The 22,437-nt window shown below is 46.2% G+C and overlaps 1 protein-coding gene across 1 annotated transcript in view; it reads left to right on the top strand.

Annotated features, from left to right (window-relative positions):
* The window catches only part of LOC102872105 (60S ribosomal protein L37-like), a 58,876-nt gene extending 38,142 nt beyond the window's left edge, over positions 1-20,734 (top strand). The window contains exon 2 of the mRNA XM_006897139.1: positions 20,432-20,734. Coding sequence (XP_006897201.1) covers positions 20,432-20,734 — 303 coding nt within the window. The remainder of the gene's footprint in view (positions 1-20,431) is intronic.
* The last annotated feature ends 1,703 nt before the right edge of the window (positions 20,735-22,437 follow it).

Here is a 22,437-nt window from a genome sequence, read left to right on the forward strand (position 1 = left end):
AGTGCAGAATAAAGTGGTAAAGTGGTCTGGGGAGGGAAACTGTATAACAATGAAAGAACATTTCCCCCCAAAATAAAGCGATCTGGAGAGAAGGGGGTGCAGAGAGGAAAATGTGCAACAATGAATGATTGGAAACCCAAATTCTTTATAAACTTTCATTAAAATCTCAATGAAAATTTTTAAAAAAATGATGAGAGTGAAAACTTCCAAAAAGAAAAATTGAGGGGGTCAGATTACTCTGTAACACATGAGTCCTTCATGAGTTGGAATTAACACAAAAAATATCAGACTTGTCTTTCTGTGGTGTTTTGTTCATTTTGCAAAATACTAAGATGCTTGTTTGCATCATTTCAAGACCCTGTAGCTCTGCCCCATGAGTCTCCTGCAATAGGAATGGAATGGAGCGGGCACAGGGCTGGGGTACCAAGGAGTTCATACCCCTTCAGAATAGCCCTGAGCCAGTGGCAGAGAGGAGCTAGTGAATAAATAACCTCCAGGAGGATGCCTTAGCTTCCCAGGGCTGCCATAACTTACTACCTCACAAGTGGGTCACATCAAAAGACAGGAATTTATTTCCTCATAGTTCTGGAGCCTAGAGGTATAAATCAGAACCTTGGCTGTGTTGATTCCTTCTGGGGTGGGGGTCGGGGGTTCGAGGTGGAATTGGTTCATGCTCCAGCCTCTCCCCTAGCTTCTGGTGGCTGTCAGCAATCCTTGGGACTCTTTTCATTGATGGTGGGTGCTTTTCACATCTTTTCTGCGTGCATCCCTTCTGTCCAAGCCTGCATAAGACACCACGATTAGAACCAGGATCCTCGCTACTCAGATATGACTCACTTGATAGCATCTGAAAAAAAAAACCACACCACAAAACCCTATTTACTCAAACAAGGTCACCTTCACAGTTGCAAGATTAGGACCCCAGCAAGTCTGTGAAGTGGGGTTTCAGGAAATGAAGATGGGATGGAGGTAGGGGGTGACACACAATTCAATCCGTAATATCAGACAACTCAAACTATTTCCACTGTCTTCCAAAAGTCCCTCTCATTGCAGTCGAGACAGATCTGACTCAAAGCTGACCCTTATTGGGTTTCCAAGATGGGAAGTCTCAAGAGAGGAGTCCAATGAAACGGCCAGAGAGAAATGGCCCAATTCGATTTACTTACACCAACCTTCAGAACTGGATGACTGGTCAGACTTGGAGAAATTAGCACTGTTCATTGACATCCTCACACGTCACTCAAGTCAATTCAAAGAGAAACTGAGTTTCTTGTCCTCTTTCCACATTGCTGACACTGTACCAGAACTTTCAGTTCTGCTAGCACCATTCTAATTGATGATAATACTGGACCCCATTCTGCAGCAACCGCAGTGCTGCTCTGCGTCAGCCACAGTGCTGAGGATTTGACATACCCATCACCATTCAATGCCTGTGTTAGCCGTGGGTGCTTTCTGTAATCTTCGATTTTTTTAATATTTTTTTTTATTATACTGGTTTATTTACAAAATTCGAATACATTGTTTTCCAGAACAGATTCTTCCAATTTCCCTCACTCCCCCATCATATTGTACAACTCCTTGATCAATGCCCCTCCCTCCCTGCACGTCCTCATCCCTCTGCTTCCAACCTCCCCCACCCACCTTGGATCCTTAAACTCATTCTACATTAATGGTTTTATACAATATTTGTCCTTGTGGGACTGAGTTAGCTCACTCAGCATAATGCTCTCCAGTCCCTCCCAAGTTAGGTAATAATTTACAAAATCATTGCTCCTGCGTGCTGCGTAGTATCCCATTGTGTGAATGCACCCTAATTTCTCAATCCATTCATTTAATCTTTTCTTTGTAAAACATTAAACAGTTTTAAATAAGTGCATGTACACAATGACACAAAAGACACAAAAGGCATAAATCTCCTTTCTCCTACTTTGGAGGAGCACACTCCGTCCCTCCCTTCCCAAAGGGCGTGACTATAGGCTTGTGTAACCCTCAGCACTTCCCCAGGCCTGCCTTTACAAGTGTGGGTGACACAGCCTCACCACACACAGGCACGTACGTGTGGGACGCACACCTTGGCAACCTTGGTAATTCCTTTCCCTTACATATTAACTCTCTCCAGACTAAGATCTTTTCTGCCCTGAAATGTTCTTTAAATTAAGTATTTTCACAAAATGAAAGGCGTGATTCCATGTGATCTGAACCCAAACCCACAGCCAGCAATTCTAATGACGTTTGACTCAGCACGTTTCTGAGGCTAGAAATCTTTATAGGAGATCGCCCTTCTCTGTCCCACAGAGCTGTTAGTGGACTTAAACTGGGTTAGCTGCCCAACAGCATTACAGTACATGACCAGGGCCCCCTCCATGAGCTCAGTAGGATTATTTCCGTTTATGAAATAATTTAGTAATAATAATAATAATATCCTAGGGCAAGCAGGGGTCAGGTGACTTGTTCAAGACTACACAGCTAGTTTGCAGGATTGAGATTTAAGGTGCCAAACTCCAAAGTCAGGTGCTTGAAGGCAGTGCGGGTGCAGAAACAACTTCCCAAGGCAGAAGATGAGCAGATGAGACAGAAGTCCCGGAGGTGAGGTCTCTGAGGAACCTTCCTCTCACCCTCACCATGGTCAACAAAGTTGAAGCTAAAGCCCAGCTCTGAAGGCAGCAGGTTTGATCACAGCCCCCAGCGAGAGGTCTGAAATGAAGACCTACTGAGACCTGGAGCAGCCTTTTCCTCCAGCACCAACAGAAAGATGAGTGAGAACAGGACCTCCTCCAAAGTCACAGGGCAGCTGCAGGGCTCATGGGCCAATCAAGGAGCAGTTGTTTCAGTCCTAGGCACTTCCACAAGCCACACTGTCATCATCTCCATTTAAGAACTCATGGCAGGAGAGCTCTGGTGGCCTAGTGGCAAGAAGCTGCACTGTAATCCCAGAGGTACGTGGTTCGAAGCCACCAGATGTTCTGCTGAAGAAGAAGAGGCAATCTCCTTCTGTGCCAGTCAGATCCGATTTGATGGTACACACACACACAAAAATAATAAAAAATAAAACAAACAAAAAAATTCGTAAATTCACTGGGAAGATCTGAACCCTTTCTCCCTTAGTTGAGCTATGGTGATCTAGTGATAAGGAACTGCTCTGCGAATCCAAAGGCACACGGTTCGAATCCACTCGATGCCATGTGGGAGAAATATGGGCAATCTCCTCTCATGCAATTTATTGCTTCTGAAAACTCACTGCAGAGTCAGCTATGAGTTGATTCCAACTCAATGGTACATGACAATAACTACACTGTCATGGAAAGAGCTTGGCTCTTCGTGTCAAACACGTTCAATGCTTCCCCTCATTGAGCATATCATTTCGACCAAGCTGTCTCACCTCTTTAAGTCTCAGTTTCCTCCTCTGTGAAACACACTCTTCTCACAAGGTTATAAGAATATAGCATCTGTGCATCCAGTACCAAAACCAAACCTAGCCCAGGGCCATCTGGTTTCATGTCTCAGAGGGATCCTCTATCAGACATCTGAGGCTGGAAATCTTTGTCAGAAGCGTCACCTCTTTCTCTCTGAGGAGGAACTGACGTGTTTTAACTACCAACCTTTCTGTTAGAAATTCAAAGTACGACGTCACCAGGGCTCTTTGTGCATGCACTAAGGGCTTCACAAATAGTCATTTCCTTGAGCTACAATCTATCTTGTTGTTGATCGCCTTCGAGTTGAGCATGACTCATAGCGACCCTATGAACAAAAGACCTGAAGCCCCTCTACAACTATCGACATTTATCAAAGTTCATAGAGTTTCCTGAGGCAAGTTGTTTAGGAAGTGGATGCTGTTCACTGATTTCTGATGAAGAGCCACCAAGTTACTCTCAGTAACTGAGGAGCCCACATCACTGGAAAGTACACCTCCCAGGACAGCTGTCCCTCGAGCATCCAGCAAGCAGGCGGCCCTCTGTCGGTAGCCTTGGTTCTCAGTACTCACAGTGACCTCATCCCATTTCCTACTAAAGGCTTTAGAAAAGCTGCAACTGAACAACTTCATCCATTCTTATCTCATCCTTGAAAGGAGGGATCATCAGTGTCTCATTTTAGCAAGAAGACTAATTAATATTTATTGAGCACATCAGATGTGTTAACATTTAACACACACCCAGGACTGTGCTAAGCAGAATGTAAACATGATCTTACAAATACTATACATAAGGGCGCTCTAGTGGCCTAGTGGCAAGAAGCTGCACTGTAATCCTAAAGGCACATGGTTTGAGGCCACCAGTTCCTCTACTGGAGAAGGATGGGCAGTCTCCTCCCATACAATTGACTGCCTCTGAAAACCCACCGGAGGGCCAGCTATGGGTCAGTTCCAACTCGAGCATACACATACATAATAACAAGATAATTTTAGAGAAAAATAACCAGGGCCCTACTCCAGACTCCCTGTTTCAGAGGGTCTGTCTCCAGTCCTCCTCCCCAAAGATAAAGAGTATGAGAGACTAAAAGCTCTATTTTAGTCTCTCATACTCTTAATCTACCTGGAACTCCCGACTTCTTCATCCCTCATCCTCATCTAAATAATGCTCTGGGTACCCAGGATCCTAGAAACATCTCCAGAGCCTGTGTACTCTCTTCCCCAGCTTGGTCCCCCGAGGGTGGACCATGCCACCAGTGTGTGCACTCCTCTGCCCAAGGATGGCCAAGGGCAGCTGTATTCAGAGATGAGAGGGACTGTGATTAAAGATTGTACAACGAGGTTGGTGGGAAGAGAAAGATGGACTGCAGACCTGACTCCAGTTTTCCCTTTCCTCCTCCTTGACAGTGTTAAGGGAGCTCTCGCACACTAAAAGCTTGCATAGGAGTAGCACCTTACTCTCCAGCCTGACATCGTTGCTCTTCAGTACTCTGGAGAGGTCCTTGACAGCTGACTTTCCCAGTGCAATTTGTCTCCTGATTTCCTGACCGCTGATATGAAGAGGGTTGACTGTGGATCCAAACTAAAACAAACTATTAATAATCTCAATCTCTTCACCATCTATCATGATGCTGCCAGTTGGCCCAGTGGTGAGAATCTTTGTTTTCTTGATGTTGAGCTTCAATCCATATTGAAGCCTGCAGTCCTTGACCCTCTGCAGCAAACACTTCAGGTCCTCCTCAGTTTCAGCAAGGAGGGTTGTGTCATCTGTATAACGCAGGTTGTTGATGAATCTTCCTCCAATCCTGATACCACATTCCTCCTCGTACAGCCCAGCGTCCCTGATGATCTGTTCTGCATATAGATTGAAAAGTATGGAGATAGAATACATACCTAGCGGACACACTTCCCGATTTTCAACCATGCAGTGTTTCCTTGTTCTGTTCTGATGGCTGCCTCTTGGTTCAAGTATAGGTTTTGCATTAGCACAATCAAATGTTCTGGGATTCCCACTCTTCTCAGAGTCAGCCACAGTTTGTTGTGATCCACACAGTCAAAGGCCTTTGCATAGTCAATGAAACACAGATAGACATTCCTCTAGTACTCTCTACTTTCTGCCAAGATCCATCTAACATTAGCTATAATATCCCTAGTACCACACCTCTTATAAACCCAGCCTGCATATCTGGCAGTTCTCTTGACATGTGCTCCAGTCGTTTTTGGATAATTTTCAGCAGAATCTCACTTGCATATGACATTAATGATATAGTTCGATAATTTTCACTCTGCTGGGTCACCTTTCTTTGGAATGGGAACAAATATCAATCTCTTCCAGTCAGTTGGCCAGGTGGCTATCCTCCAGATTTCTTGGCACAACTTAGTGAGGACATCCAGGGCAGCATCTGTTTGTTGAAATAGGTCAATTGGTATGCTCTCAGCTCCTGAAGCCTTGTTTTTTGCAAGTTCTTTCAGAGCAATTTGAACTTCTTCCTTCATCAGAGAGTGAGGTTGTCCATGAGTATTTAAATCTTTCATCACAGGCTCTTGCTCATATGTTGTTTCATGAAATTCTTCTGTCAGCCAATTCCTTCTGGTACAGTGACTTCATATACTTCTTCCATCTTCTTTTACTGCTTCCTGGATCATTTAACATTCTGCCCAAAGCATCCTTAAGTATTGCCACTCGTGGCTTGAATTTGTTTTTCAATTCCTTCAGCTTAAGAAATGCTGAGCGAATTCAGCCCTTTTGATTTTTTTACTCCAGTTCTTAGCACATTTCATTATAATACCTTGCTTTGTCATTCCGAACTGCCCTTTGACATTTTCTGTTCAGCTCTTTGATTTCTTCTTTAGCTTTGGCTTCTAGGCATTCTAATGCAATATTCAGCATCTCATCTGACATCTATCTTGGTCTTTTCTTCCTCTTCTGCCTTTGTAATGATCTTCTTCATGGACCATATTCTTGATGTCCTCCCACAGCTCATTTGGTCTTTGCTCATTGGTGTTCAAGGCCTCAAACCTGTTCCTGATACAGTATCTGTATCTCACAGTGTGAGCTGTACTTTCCTCTGTGCCTATTTGCCCATAAATGACATCTGACTCATAGTCTGTCAGAAATACGCTAACATCTAGTCTACTAATTCTAAGCCCACACTCATTCTCAATTTTATCGTTTTAAGGCTTATTTCCACTCCTCTTCCTGATCCCTTTTATCTGTCTTCAGTTTCTTACAATGATTTTTCAGGTAAGGAGAGGTAAACCATGTGTTCAGTCTACCATCTGAAGCCAAAAGCTGTAGTGAGGTTTTCCATGAGTATTTCAATCTTTCAACAACCCTGCAAGATAGTGATCATTGTCTCCATACTACAGACTCAGGTAAGTAACTTCTCAAACTCAGGCTGGATTGAGACACTTGAAAGAGTATAAGCTGAAGTAAAGAAGGTTGCCAGGAAATAGTGAGTAAACAGATTAAGTATGAGCCTGCAGGTAAAATCTGAGCGGTGTGAGTGTAACTGGAGAAAGATGGCATTGAATTGCCTTTCACCACAAGCCAATTGAATAGAGGCAAGAATTGCATCTTGCAAACCCTCTTTCTTCAGATGCTGGCAATCTAAGAGAAAACAAGACCGTTTTATGATGTCTCAGAACCAAACTTCTTAAGGGCCCGAAGGGAGTAGGAGCTCTGGTGGCCTCATGGTAAGAAGCTGCACCACCAACCATGAGGCATCCAGTTTGAATCCACCAGCTGCTCTATGGGAGAAAGATGGACCATCTCCTGTGTAATTCACAGCCTCTGAAAATGCACTAGAGGGTTGGATCAGACTTGATGGCACACAACAACAACAACAACAAAAACAACAAGATAGTCGGTAAGGGGAGAGGAACCTGGGAAGGGTCCGGGAGGCCAGTATCCAGGGGGTTGACTGTTCCATAATTTCTCTTCCTGCGATGGTTGTCAGACATCCTGTATCTGATGTTTGAGGTGGGTAATTACCAGCTTTTCTTACTGATGGTGCTTTTTTAAAGTAATTTCTCAGTCTTTCTATTTCAAGATTACTTGAGCACAATCCTTAGTTCTTGGAATAACAGTTAACTAATCAAGTTAAAGGATTTTACATAGACAAATTTTAGTATTGTCCTAAACTTAGAAACAATGTCTGAACTCCTGTCATTATGAGGAAGCACCAAGCAGATTTACAGCCTTTCTCTCTTTGTCCCTTGGGGGATGTAACTTTCTAATAAATCTGTCATTACTATTTATCCTAAAAAAAAAATAATAAAAAACAAGAAAACAGGTTTACAAGGCTTTTTCAGAGCCTCCTGAGGTGGGAGCGTGCTGTCAGGGGGATGCGTCCCAGGCTCTGTTCCTGAGCTGCGGAGGTGGAAAGAGGTCTCTGAAAAGTTGTGATGGCTCTCTGTACCTGATCAGGCTACATCTGCATTGAGGCAGGGACCAGGGAAGGGCTTTTAGGACAAAGCCCAGGCTCAGACCAGGAAGGAAAGTTCCTCACACAAGCCACAGGGGGTGCTGCAGGCTCCGATGCAGGGGAAATTCTCTAACATCCCTGGGGTTAAGGGTGAAGGGCTCTGTTAACATCTCTGAAAGGCTGGTCTCAGAGCCCAGGCCAGCTTAGGACCTTCACACACAGCTGCTGGGGGGCAGACTAAAGGCCATAAGACTATGGATGTCAAAGGTCTTAGAAATGTGCAGGCTGCTCAGAATTCTTCACAGGCCTTCACAGCATCTCCAAGCCAATTCCAACTCATATTGACTCCATGTAAGAACCTTCCCCATAGACTTTTCTTGTCCATAATCTTTTTGGAGAAAGATTGTCCCATGGAGTAGCTACTGAGTTTCAACTAACAATCTTTTTTCACTTAATTGTTCCTCAGGGCTCCTTAAACAGGGCAGAGCAGGTTTTAAAAATAATCTGGACATTTAGGTTGTTGTTGTTATTGTTGCCTGAGACTCATAGCAACCCTATGTACTATAGCTCTGAACCCTGCCCTGTTCTGAGCCAGGGGACATTTAATTGAGCAGAAGCTCAATTGCGTAGGGAACTGTGAGTCCCAAGTATCCTTTCTCGGCAAAACTCAACTCTGGAAGCTCACCGGACTCACCTTTCTCAGGGGCAGCCCTGAGACATTGCTCTGTCAGATACAATTTACAGCCCCCTCCCTTTCCGTTGAGTTCTAGGGGTTCTCTTCCCGTTGGACAGATGGGGAAACTGAGTCCAAGTCTTGAACAGCAGGTTAGAAGATGCTGCTCACGGGGAAGGCAAAACTGAAGATGCCTCATCCTCTTGCATGCCTGGAGTGAAATCCTCACCCCAGGAGACCCTTTCCTGTCTCAGCTCGGAATTCTATTGGATGAATCTGAAGTGTGAGAATTTGGGAGTAATGGGGAGGAGGGTCTGTAAAGGATTGGAAGGATTGGGAAAGACCCAAAGCTCCTTCCCTTCCACGTTCAGAGGTGACAAGTGTACTGTTTGATCAGGCAGGGGCTGCACGCACACACAGCAGCATGCACGCACTGGGGACGCGTGAGCTCACAAAGGAGCCGACGAGGGCGATGAGCTCACAATTCTGCACACAGCAACGGGGTGAGAGAGGGAGGCTGCCTGCGAGGGACCGGGCTAGAGTGCGTGTGAACGCCGCGGGGGTGGGGTGACTGCTGCAGCAGTGCGCCAGGGTCGCTGCAGACAAACAAACCCCGGAGCCAGACAGTGCGCAGGAGCAGAGAGATGCAGTGCTAGCTTTGAGGACACCCCACCGCTTCCCGGCCTCGCCACCTGCAGTCGCTAGCGGCGCGTCCAGTTTCTGGCTGAGACAGGTCACTTCAGCACCTTTACCAACTAACTGCTTGCTCCATCATGGACCAGGAGACCTGTTCCTGTTCTGCTGGTGAGTCCCTGCCCTAATGGTAAGACCCAGCCCACTCTTAAGCACAGAGCAAGGAAACACCCCACCCCACCCCTAGCAAGGAAACCCTTATCTCTCTCCTCCTCAAGGATGTTTGGGGGAGGGCCCCTATTTTCCGTCGTTAACATCTTCAAGGAGAAGGTTTCCATGTCCTGAAGCGAGGATATTTGGCAACCCACTGCCTCCCTGTAGGCGTGGCGTCCTCTGCTTTTACCACATCAATCTTTCTCGCTGGCATCTTCCCCTCCAGACAAAGCCTGTACCTGTTCTGGTTCCTGCAAGTGCGAGGGAGGCAAATGTACCTCCAGCAAGAAGAGTGAGTACGGAGCCTTCCTCCTTGGCCCCCCCTTCCTCCTCTGCAGGTGTCTGTGTCTGGCCATGCAGGATCTGGACACGCAGCAAACCCTGCATGTAATTGCTCCTTAATTCTTGCTGGAGAGACCCACCTTAAAATACAGATATTCAAACCTCACCCCTGAGATGATTTCAGCAGGATGGGTGTTTTTGGAAATTCCCAGGAGATCCTACTGGACAATAGAGATTGAAAACAGCCACTGTAATTCACCCCTTGCCCTCAGGACCAAGGGTGTCTGGGGAAGTCATCAGTACTGCTGAATCAGGAGTGGGTCCCATGGCCTCTCCCAGGTCTTGTGGACCCTCTCTATTTAATCTTTCAGGGTCTCTCCAGCACAGACAGTGGTCGTGGGTGCAAGTCCCCTGAATGTAAACCTAGACTCTCATCCTTCCCTTCCTCCCCTCCGTGGATTTCCTGGACCTGTCACAGCTGAACCATCTCTGCTTCTCCTAGTCTATCTTACAAAGCCCTATTCAGATGACACTTGACCCAGGATGTGTTCTTAAGGCCCAGAGCACCCCAGTCTGGACCTAACTCCATCATTCCACCCTCCTTGGGTACTCACTGAAGGGGTGCTGTGGACCAAGCACTGCTGCCCAGTGGTAGAACTAGAGATGCTGAGTCAAATCAGGTGGAAGGCTAGGAAGGGTGCCTGGACCAGCCCTGGCTGAACCAAGATGGCTGCCCCACCAAGGAGCACACCTTCCTCTCGGCCTTCCCCTTTGGGAAGCGCAGGTGGGGCTGAGGGCCCAGCCGACTGGGCACTAATCCCTGTGTTTCATTGCCATCTACAGGCTGCTGTTCCGGCTGTCCAGCAGAGTGTGAGAAATGTGTCAAAGACTGCGAGTGCAAAGGCAAGGAGGGGGCCCAGGCCGAGGTGAAGAAGTGTGACTGCTGCCAGTGAGGCTATGGCCCTTGTACGGAGCACTTGAGAAGAGTGGCTGCGGGTCCCCTCCCTGCTGGCTGCTAGCGACTGATAATAAATGCCTTGAACTGAATGAAATCGAGTTGTTTCTTCATGAAGGGAAGGGATATGTATGTGTGTATCGAAGGAGGGGAGCCTGAAATGAGTGAAAATGTGAACTCCAGACACGACCCGGTCTACTGTGGGGAGGGGCACCTGCTCCTTCCTGTCTTTCCTTCAGATGGTACTTGATCCTCCAACTCGGGCAAAATCTCTTTCAATAACAATGTCTCAGCCACGCTTTCTTCATCTGTAGAAGGTAGGGCTTTAAACCGGTTCAGCCCCTTGCTTAGAATTTGTGTTTCCCAAATTGAATCCAGCCGTGGGAGTGGGAAGAGTTCGAACCGGACCACAGTTCCAACGGCCTGTAATTCCTAGACTTTTCTAGTTGCTCCTGCAAAGCTACTTGTTTTCACAGGCATTGGGGGACAATCCAGCGGCCTTTCTTGGCAAGGCGTCAACTGCGTTTCCAAGGTCACCCTCCCCGCAGAGCCTGCCTCCCTGCACGGGAATTGTGCAGCTGCTTTTCAGATCTACTCATGTGGCAATTTATGTTTAGCCCTTCTTTCTTCAAGAGGAAGTGGGTGTAATAGGAGCTTTTATCCCAGGAGGATGTGTCCCAATTCTCAAATCTATGTACGCTGAGAGGAGAGGAATAGAATTTGGGGAAACAAAAGGTGCCCAGGAAGAAGACATAATGTGGTAAATACATTCGCTTTCCTCCAAGTTAGTTTTTCAAGACAGTCCATTCAAAACCCACTGAGATTTGGTTTTAAGCCTCAATAGGCTGAGTTTAGGCAAAGAGGATGCAAGAAATGCCAAGACAGTTCCCTTTTGTGGAATAAGCAGATAGATATGGCATCCCTACATTGTCCTTGTTTTTATTGCCTTGCCTTACTTGATCTTTATAGCCCTTTATATCTCTTTATAATATGGTGATTAGATCCATTTTACAGATAGAAAGATAGATCTTAGGATAATTTGCATAAGGTCACATAACTATTGTTGTTGTTAAGTGCCATCGAGTCACAGGCGACTGATAGCAGCCCTATGAACAAAAGTCCTCAACACTTGCGTGCGTGACTTTCGTCCTTTCTCCAGGTTCATAGGGTTTCTGGAGGCAAGTTATTTACAGAAGTGGATGCCACTCCTGCTTCCAAGCTTGTTTTAACCAGGGAGCGTCACCAAACACTGTCCACCATGAGTTACCATTACGGCATTTGACACATCAGTGTCACAGTGTTCAGCTTCACATCAACGGCAAGTTACCTCTGTACGGCAAGTGGACACAACAGGGCTATGTGACCTTCGACAGGATTTGAGCACAGGCTGGCTCACTCTAAAACCTAGTTCCTTAAATACAAATAAACCTTATTTTTTCTATGTTGATCTGCTCTGTACTATAAAAGCATAAAAGACAAAGTAAAGAGGCAACATCGGTAGAGAAGATATTATGTGTGTGTCCAAAGATCGAGATCTATAATATACAAAGAACTCATAAAAGTGATAAAGGAACAACTCAATTAAAATATAGACTAGTGATATGAATTAACATTTTATGGAGAAATTAACTTGAGGGATCAAATGAACTAAAACTCAGCCTCACTTGCTGTCCAGGGAAATACAAATTAAAACAACATTTTTCCCCTCTGGCAAAAAAATTGGAAAAAGAAATTCATTTTAAAAAAATAATTTCTCTTGTGTGGGAACCCACTCACAGCAGACCCTCTAGCTGCACGGAGGAGTGGGATCGTCTCTCTCCCAGCAGATGGATTTAAACTTTGCACCTTTGGATTGGCAGTACAACTCCTTACCCACTAAGCCACCAGACCTCCCTTTAATTAGGTATCGAAAAACGGTTGGATACTTTCCCTATTATCTTGGAGAGAGTGTAAATTGGTACTACCACTTCAAAGGACATTTAACAGTAGTCACTCAAATTGAAATATAAAACTGATGCCTCATCGATAGTCCCTGCAGACTCAAAGGCGGCTCGGCTCCGCTCTGGTGTTCAAATCCATCCGCAGCTCCATGAGTGAAGGATGGGCAGTCTCCTCCCATGCAATTTACAGCCTCAGAAAACTCACTGAAGGATTAAGTATGAACTGGACCCAACTCGAAGACAATGGGAAAGCAAACCCCAGTTCATGAAATCATCATTTGTGACATCAGCAACCTGGAAACAAGTCCTTCAGTAAAAAAGTGCTTTAAGGATATACATATTTAAAAAAAAAAAGGCAACCAACCAACCAAGCCCATGGTTACTGAGTCAATTCTGAATAATGGCAACCTTACATGTTACAAAGCAGACCTGGTCTATCAGGAAGAGGTGATTTCTTCACAAAAACAACTTGGTCAACATTTCTTTCCCGCGTTGCTTGCTTGCAGGTGGGTGGCTTTGAACCAGTAATTTTCAGGTTAGTAGCCAACTGCAGACCATTTGCGCCACCCAGGGACCTAAGAGAAGTACTTAATTGCCATCTAATAAGAAAAGGGGTGTAGGCACAGCCATGGAAACAAGGCCAGGATTTATCATCATGACTCACTGTGAATTAGAACAAGCCTGACATAGAAATGTAGATGAACAGAAGATACAAACGTAGATTTCCAAGGGCAATCTTTAGCTTTATCCATTTTAATGGATTACAAAAAGAACATACTTCTTTCCACTTGACCAACTTTAACATGTGCAAGTGAACACTAGCAATATTGATTCCAACTAACCACGCAGGATTAGGTTAAATCGTACAGATTCCAATCCAATACCCTCCCTGATGTCCACTGGGCAGCTCAGCGGTGTTCAGGGTTAGTCCTCATTTTACAGAGAAGGCGAAGGCATAATCAACCCCGCTGGACACCTCAAGAAACTGACATTAGGTTTAGAAAAAATAAAATTAAATTAAAAAAAAAAACAACCAAACTGACATTAGGTTTAAAGTGTATTTGATTTTGCAACCAGACAACTCCCAAAATGTGATTTCCAAGAAAATGTTTCTAGCTGTTGTTTTGTGCTGTAGAGTTGACTGTGGTTCCTAGTGACCCTAGGGACAGTGAACATAGGCTGTCCTGCCACTATCTCCGACACACCTGACCTCCTTGCCACCATCACTGTGTCAACCCTTCTTGTTGTGGGTCCTCCTCTCTTGCACTGGCCTTCGAGCCTTTCAAGCATGATGTTCTTCTCCAAGGGCTGGCCCCTCCGGACAAGATGCCCCAAGTATGTGAGACAGCGTTTCAGCATCCTGACTTCCAAAAAGCTCCCTGGTTTCACTTTCTCCAGGACAGAACTGTTTGTTCTCTTGGCAGTTCATGGTATGTTCAATACTCTTCTCTGACATCACAACTCATAGGCATCAATTCTTCTCTCATCCTTAGTCATTGCCCAGATGCTTTCAGATGCATAGCAAGCAATTGAGAAGACCATGGCTTGGATCAGGTGCACCTTAGTCTTTAGACTGACATTGTTGCTCTTTAGCACTCTGGAGAGGCGCTTGGCAGAAGATATTCTCAATGTAACTCTTCTTCTGGTTTCCTGCCTGCTGGTCTGATCCAAGGATGTTGATTGTGGATCTGAGGGGAAAGGAAATCCTTGATTTATCTATCATGATACTGCCTGGTGCACTCCTTAAATTTGAGTTCTTTCTGCTGTTTGTGTGTATGTGTGTGTGTGTTTTGTGGTACCCCCACCCCGTGTACCATTGAATCAGATCCAACTGGCACAGGAGGAGTTTGCCCTTCCTTCTCCAGTGGAGCACCTGGTGGATTTAAACCTTTAAACCGCGCACTTTCGGGATTGCAGTGCGGCTTCTTGCAACTAGGCCACTAGAGCTCCCTCTGTTATTGTTGTTGTTGTCTACTGTTGAATTAGAACTGACCCATAACTGAGCCTCCAGGGCTCGTCGCACCTTCAGGAGGACTTCCAGCAAGTCAGACAATGGCTCTTTTAAGACCTATTAAAATTGCTATTAACACTGAGCCACATCTTTTTAAGGGCCACCAGAACTGCTGTGCTTTGTGTTACTGTTGTAGTTTGGATGATGTCCCTTGTAACCCTACTTGTTGTAATCTTTCTTATTGTTACTGATGAAGCTTGATCATCTTTGTTCCCAAAGAGCACTCTGGCTGCACCTTCTCCGAGATATATTTGTTCTCCTGGCTGTCCATGAGACTCTCAGCACTCTCAAACACCACAGCTTAAAGGCTTCAATTCTTCTGTCATCCTTATTGATTGTCCAGCTCTCAGATGCATAGCAAGTGATCAGAAAGACCATAGTCTGAATCAGATGCACCTTAGTCCTCAAACTGCCATCATTACTCCTCAATAATTTGTAGAGGTCCCTGACGGCAAACTTTTCCAGATTACACACCAGATTACAGACAGTTTTTTCTTCATCTGCTGCTGCTTGGATTTATCTCTCTCATTCCCTACCACGTCAGGGATGCAGACATTTGAAAAATTTCCCTCTCCACTTTGGTCCCAAACTCAGTGAAACTATTGGAAGACAGGAGTGGCATCCACTTCCTAAACAACATGCCTCCAGAAACTCTATGAACTTTGAGAAATGTTGATAGTTATAGAAAGGCTTCAGGACTTGAACTCATAGGGTGGCTATGTTGTTGTTGTTGTTGTTATGTGCCGTCGAGTCACTTGAGACTCATAGCAACCCTATGCACAACAGCCCTATATTCTGTTCTGTCCTGTGCCAATCTCATTGTCTCCGACACACTAATCCTGATTACCCCAGTCATCGAATCAATCCACCTCACAGAGGGTCTTCCCCTCCTGTGCCTGCCCTCCACCCCCCAAGCATGATGTCCTTCTCCAAGGACCGGTCTCTCTTTACAACATGACCAAAGTATGTCAGACGAAGCTTCAGAATCCTTGCCTCCAAGGAGCAGCCTGATTTAACCCTCTCAAGGATGAGTCTGTTTGTTTTCTTCGCAGTTCGTGGTACCCCCAATACTCTTCTCTAACACCAAAGCTTAAAGGCATCAATCCTCCTTCTATCCTCCTTAGTCATTGTCCAACTCTCTGACGCATAACAAGTGATTGCAAAGACCATGGTCTGTATCAGACGCACCTTAGTCTTCAGAGAGACACCGTTGCTCTTCAGTACTTTAGAGTGGCTATGAGTCATGCTCAACTTGAAGGCAGTCAACAACAGCAACATTGGAAGACAGAGATGAACAAGGCTGGGCCCTTCTCCACAAGTCATTCCTTCTATCACAGGCTCAGCGATTCGAAGGTGCCAGTTCAGGACCTGGGGCAAGTTTACTCACCAAATGACTACACAAGAGCCAGACTAGGAACTTTCTTTCAAAGTGAAATCAAGTCCTAGTGTTTCTTCCTACACCCACTGCCATCAAGTTGATTTGACTCATAGAGACCAAATGATAGAGTAGAACAGGCCCTGTACGTACGGCTTTTAAGGAGCAGACTTCCAGGCTTTCTCTCTTACAGAGCTGTTGATGGGTTTGAGCTAACAATCTTTCCGTTAAAAGTTCAGTAACCATTTCGCCAGCAGAGCTATTTGCTTTCTTCATTGTTGTTGTTTGCTGTGTTCCCTCTGACACATAGCTGACCCCCTAGCAGGTTTTCAGAGGCAGTGAATGGCACGGGAGGAGACTGTCCATCCTTCTCCTGTGGCGCAGCTGGTGGATTCAAGCCATATGCCTTTAGGGTTGCATTGGACCCTAGAGTCTCTTCATGTTGTTGTTGTGTACCATAGAGTTGGAATTGACCCCTAGCTGATCTTTCAGAGGGTTTTCAGAGGCGTTAATTACACAAGAGGAGTCTTCCCACCCTTCTTCCATGAAACAGCTGGGATCACAGCGCAGCTTCTTGCCACTCAGCCAGAGGTGGCTTTCTTCCCCTAAGTGAATAGGAACCATGCAGTTCTGTTAGGAAGCAGGGGGGTTTCATATCAGTATATGCGTGCATCATGTATGTACATCTGTAAGTAATAATCCGTTCACTGTCCAGAGAGCACGCCTTCAAAGATCTCAGTCCACGAAATTGCCAGACACATGCAATTTCTAAGGCCTTGTCTCTAGAATCAGAAAATGTTTGGGATGTGACCCTAGCATTCCTGTACCGTTTGATCATGACAGACAAGCAAACTGAGGCTCGGAGAGGACGTGGCACGGATGTTCCCCAAGGTCACTAAATGAGAGGCAGAGTGATCATTAGAATTTTGTCCTCTTTTTTTTTTCTTTTTAAAAAAATTATTTATTAATTTTAATGAAAGTTTACAGAGACTTAGGGTTTCCAATCATTCATTGTTGCACTTTTCTCCCTGTTCACCTCCCCACCCCATTCACTCTTCTCCTTGAAAAGAAAAACTCTTTCATTGTTATGCAATCCCTCCCCCCAAGTCCACTCCACAATGCAGCCTTCACTCTGGAGTTCTGTAATGACAAGAATACCCAATCATCTATCCCTTTTAAACAGATCTCTCCCTCATCTGTTTCAATGCAGCATATATCATTCCTCCCCTCCTTTTCTGTCTTCTCTCAACCCTGATGTCAGTCCCGTTTTACAGCAGTGGCCCTATGCAATATTTGTCCTTTTGTGACTGAGATAGTTCACTCAGTATAATGTCCTCCAGGGGCATCCATTTTGCATAATATTTTATGAGTTCTTTATTTGTTTGTTTGTTTAAAAAAAATTGTCCTCTGACAGCTCAGCTCTCCCTCTTGCTTGCTGTATTTATCTGACTAAATGCACAGGTCCCAACACCGTGAGAAACGTGGGAAACGTTTGTGCTCTTTAATTCCACTTTTGCCCCAGGTCCTAATGCGAGGTGGAGACTGGGGAGGGAGGCGCATCAACGGGATTACCCCTTCACTCATTCATCCACCCCGTAAATATTCCTCAAACACCTACTGCACACTTGGCATTGTGTGGGGAGCTGAGGTCACAATCCAGAGGGAATACTTCCTCTCTAGAAGTTTTCAGCAGCAGGGGGAGAGGAGAGAGTACAGACATCAATCCAAGAATCACACGGGTTTGCACGTAGAAAGTGCCAGGAAGGCAAAGGACAACATGTTCACTGTTCTTTTTGTGTCCTGTGGAGGTCAGTACAGTTCCTCGGCGGAAGTGAAAGCGGCATCTGAGCTCAAGGATGAAGACATTTACTAGCAGCGCTGTGAGCACAACCTGTTCCCTGCCTCCTCACAGCACTTTGCTTGGCAGCCTCAGCATTCCCTCAGCCTGCCAGGAATCTTCCAGTAAGTCACCCGGTCTATCTGACTGCAGTGTTGACCTGACCGTACAACTGTTGACACATGTTGGACATTCTTCTGCAGACAGGCAGGATGTACCTCCCCAGAGAGGAATTTAGACATCATCCCCCTCCTTGGGTAACGGAGTTCTGGGGGATTTTCCCTTCTGAGTGTTCTGGAGTGATGCCAACTTTCCAGATGACTGCTTCCTCCTGAGACTGGAATACAGCTGCTCGGGCGCTCTGGTGGCACAGCCTGTTGAGTGTTGTGCTGGTGGTACCTCTCTGCTAGCAGGGCCAACAGCAGTGTGTCTCTGATGGGATGAATCCACCAGCAACTCTGCAGTAGAAAGATGGGCAATCTCCTCTCCTGTGACTACAGGCTCCCAAGCACCTTGTGGAGGGTCAGCTATCAGCAGGTTCCAACTCAAGACCATGATTAGAGAGTCTTTCCCACGGCTCTCTGCCTGCCAAACACTTTCATATCCTCTGGTCAAGACAATGTCAGTTTCGCTCACCCTTCTCCTCCTAACTGGACTGAGTCACCTCTGTGGTCCCCTTGTACCTGAGTCACATGCCTGTAACCCTGGGGATGCTTTGCCCTCTTTACACTGACTTTCCCAAGAACAAGACTTCCTGAGCCTTCATCACCCTGTGGGTGATGTCTGTCTGTCCTAAGACGATATGCAACATCTTCAGAAGCCTCAGATTAGAATCACGAGGTTCTGCCCCTCTCCAGCTCTGTGACCTTGGGCACCATACTTATCCTCTCCGTTTCCTTCTCAGAGTCTTCCAAGGGCTACAAACCATTGACTGTGCAGCTACTAACTTGGGCATTCAAACCAGAAGTCCCTCAGAAGAAAGGACTGGCAATCTTTTGAATAAAACAACCAGTGAAAACCCTATGGAGCTCTGTTCTCCCCTGACACATCTCTAAGTGTCTCCTGGCTGACTCTAAGCAAGAGTGGTCTAAAATGGCAATAATAGAGACATTACTACACAGGATTATTACAGCACTGAATGAGATCTGATGTGCAAAAGAACTTACTACAGTGTCTGCCAGACATTGAAGTATACAATGGCTAAGACATTGCTGCTGTTGTTGTTGTTGTTAGGTGCCTTTAAGGTATAACCCATAGTGACCCAGTGAATGACAGATCTGAACCCTGTCCTGTCCTGTGCCAACCCCACAGTCTCTGACACACTCAAGCCCATTGCTGTAGTCGCTGTGTCAGTCCCCCTGGCTGCGGGCTTTCCTCTCTTTTGCTGACTCTCCACATTTCCAAGCATGATGTCCCGAGAAATAGCCTCTCCTAGCTGGGCGATCTCCTCTCGTGTGATTAACTGCTTCTGAAAACCTGCTGGAGGGTCCACTATTACTCAACAACAGCACAACAACAACATGCCCAGAGCATGTGAGACAAAGCTTTGTTATTTTTGCCTCCAAGGAGCACTCTGGTGTCACCTTCTCTGAGACATGGCTTGGAGATCTCTTTGTTGTTTTAGCAGTCCATGGGACATTCAGCACCCTTCTCCAACAGCACAGCTCAAAGATATCAATTCTTCTTCTGTCACCCTTACTCACACTCCAACTATTAGTACAGGGATTTAATATGAGACTACACAGATAATAAAGAGTGCTCTGGTGGCCTCGTGGTAAGAAACTGCCCTGCAATCCCAAAGGCACATGGTTCAAATCACACTGACTAAAAGATTGGCAGTTCAACCCATCTAGAAGGTACATTGAAGATCTGGTGACCTGATCCAGTAACAGCTATAACTAGAAGACTCTATGGGGCAATTCTTTGTCTTAAAGTTGCTATGATTGAAAACTTGAAGTGATAGCATCTAACAATGAAACTCAAGTGTATTAGGCATGGTGGATGAGGATGGAGTTGGAAAGGGCAAGGTTCAGATCGGCTCATAGAGTGTTTGTGAGTCATGGTCCACTCAATGGCACCTAACAAAAACAACAGTAAAACAACATAATTATTAAGCCTTGCTTGGCATAAAGAGGTGCCCCCCCAGCCCCCCCCAGCCCCATCTCTCCAATTCCTTGGAGCAGAGCCCCCAAGGCCAGATGAGAAGAAAGAACAAATCTGATTTGGAAGAAGAATAGCTAGTGTGCTCTGTAGAGGGAAGGCAAGATTTAGTATTTGAGGCCTATTTGTAAAGAGGACCCAACCCCTGGGGAAAGTCATGCTTAATGCTATCTCTATTATTCCCCTTTTAGACCTTTCTCCTTAAAGCAGAGAAGGATGGGATAAATAATGCTTACTGCATTAAAACAGATGAGGGAGAAAACTGTTTGAAGGGGGTATGTGATTAGGTATTACTGTCATGACAGGAGTCCAGAACAAAGGCTGCATGGAGGAGTGGACCTGGGGGGAGAGACTGCATAACAATGAAAGAATTTTTCTTTTACTTTTCAAAGAGAAGAGTGTACTGGGGAGGGGAGGGACGGGGTGGGCAGGGAGAAAAGTGCAACAATGAATGAAGGGAAACCCAAAGTCTCTGTACATTTTCATTAAAATTAATAATAACCTCTTTGGTCGCGGCAGCGAAAGCGAGATGACAAGGGAACGTCATCGTTTGGAAAGAGTCGCAATAAGACGCACACGCTATGCCGCCGCTGTGGCTCCAAGGCCTACCACCTCCAGAAGTCCACTTGTGGCAAGTGTGGCTACCCCGCCAAGCGCAAGAGAAAGTATAACTGGAGTGCCAAGGCTAAAAGGCGAAATACCACCGGTACTGGTCGCATGAGGCACCTAAAGATCGTTTACCACAGATTCAGGCATGGATTCCGTGAAGGAACAACACCGAAACCCAAACGGGCAGCTGTTGCAGCATCCAGTTCATCTTAAGAATTCCACTGTTTAGTTATGCAATAAATGTTCTGGTATTATAATACGTAAAAAAAAATTAATAATAAAAGGAATAGAACTGAGCTCCACAGGGTTTTCACTGTTTGGTTTTAAAAAAGATTGTCAGGCCTTTCTTCTGAGGCACTTCTGAGTGGATTTGAACTTCCAAGGTGAACAGTCAGTGGTTTGTACCTCTCAGAGACTCTGAGGAGGGAATGCAGAGGTTAAAGTATGTTGTCCAAGGTCGCAGAGTCTGTGAGGAGCACAGCCTAGTTGAAGAGGGGAAATAAAGAGCCTTAATGGATGGATGGACTCTGTGGCTTCAACAGTGGACTCAAAGAAAGCAATGATTTTGAGTATGGCAATAGACGTGGCACTGTTTTATTCTATTGTACCCAGGAGATCTCTGAGTTGGAACTGACTTGAGAACTACTAGCAACAACAACAACAACAACTAGGCACACAGTTTCAAGAAAAGGGTATGTGGAAGGAGAGCTGTGCACTCAGCACAGGGCGCGACAGAGGAAGTTTGGCTCAGGGCCCGGACACCAGCGTACCCCATGTCCTTTCTCTGCACTCAGTCCCTCCCGCCTAAGCGGCCCCGGGCGCACCGGGGGCAGTTCTGGGAACTGTGGCCCCGGGGCTGGGCTCGGGTGCACCGCCCCGCTGCGCTCAGCCCGCTGCACCGGGCTGTCCCCGGTGACTCACCGAGGGCGTGCGCAGGCTGGCCCGGCCGGGGCGGAGCTTTTGCGCGCGACTCACCTTCTTGCAGCTACAAAAGCGCGCGGCTGCAGCCTGGGCTCAAAGCGTCCAGAGCATCACTACTCCTTCGACTGCCTACCGAGACTGCAGCTACCACTCTAACTTGCCATGGACCCCAACTGCTCCTGCGCTACCGGTAAGGGTTTCCCATTCTAGGACGAGGATGCTGGGTTTGGACGGAGGAGCTTAGACAAGCAATTTTTGTCTTCTCATTTTCTTCCTGCCTATCAGGGAAAGAATTGCTTCTTTCCAAAGGGTCTCGGCATCCTAAACAGCTCATAGGCTTTTCTGTGTCTATTTTCTCAGTTAAGAGACCAGAATTTCTACTTTGCTGGAGTTCACAAATGAGAAGTGGGATGAGAAGCTCCCCAGATGGTTCTTAACTCTGCTTTTTCTCTTTACAGGTGGCTCCTGCACTTGCGCTGGATCCTGCAAATGCAAAGAGTGCAAATGTACCTCCTGCAAAAAGAGTGAGTGTCACCCTCCCTTTCTCTCTTTCCCGACCCATTTCCTGTCCTGTACTCCTTTTTCCTCCGCTGTTGAGTCGGGTCCGACTCAGCGACCCCTCCATCGGGTTTCCTAGGAAACTGCTTATCCTTCGCTTAACTTTTTGGGGAGCCTTTGAAAGTGGGCTGCGGAGGGGAAGCGGCATCTCCACAGTGCCCCCTGCTGGGAAAGAAGAGAGGGCGCGTTGCTTGCGGTTTAAGTGCTGATTTCTGCCTCCTCTTCCCCTTCCCTAGGCTGCTGCTCCTGCTGCCCGGTGGGCTGCGCCAAGTGTGCCCAGGGCTGCATCTGCAAAGGGGCGTCGGAGAAGTGCAGCTGCTGCAGCTGAAGAGGGACAGCCCTGCCCTGGCCAGATGTAAATAGAGCGCCTTGTACAAATCTGGAGTGTTTGGGGGGGGTTTGTTTGTCTGTTTTTCATACAACTCTGACCCGTTTGC

Source organism: Elephantulus edwardii, unplaced genomic scaffold (genome assembly GCF_000299155.1).
Source record: "Elephantulus edwardii isolate Elephantulus edwardi_28Jun2011 unplaced genomic scaffold, EleEdw1.0 scaffold00201, whole genome shotgun sequence".
NCBI classification, from domain to species: Eukaryota; Metazoa; Chordata; class Mammalia; order Macroscelidea; family Macroscelididae; genus Elephantulus; species Elephantulus edwardii.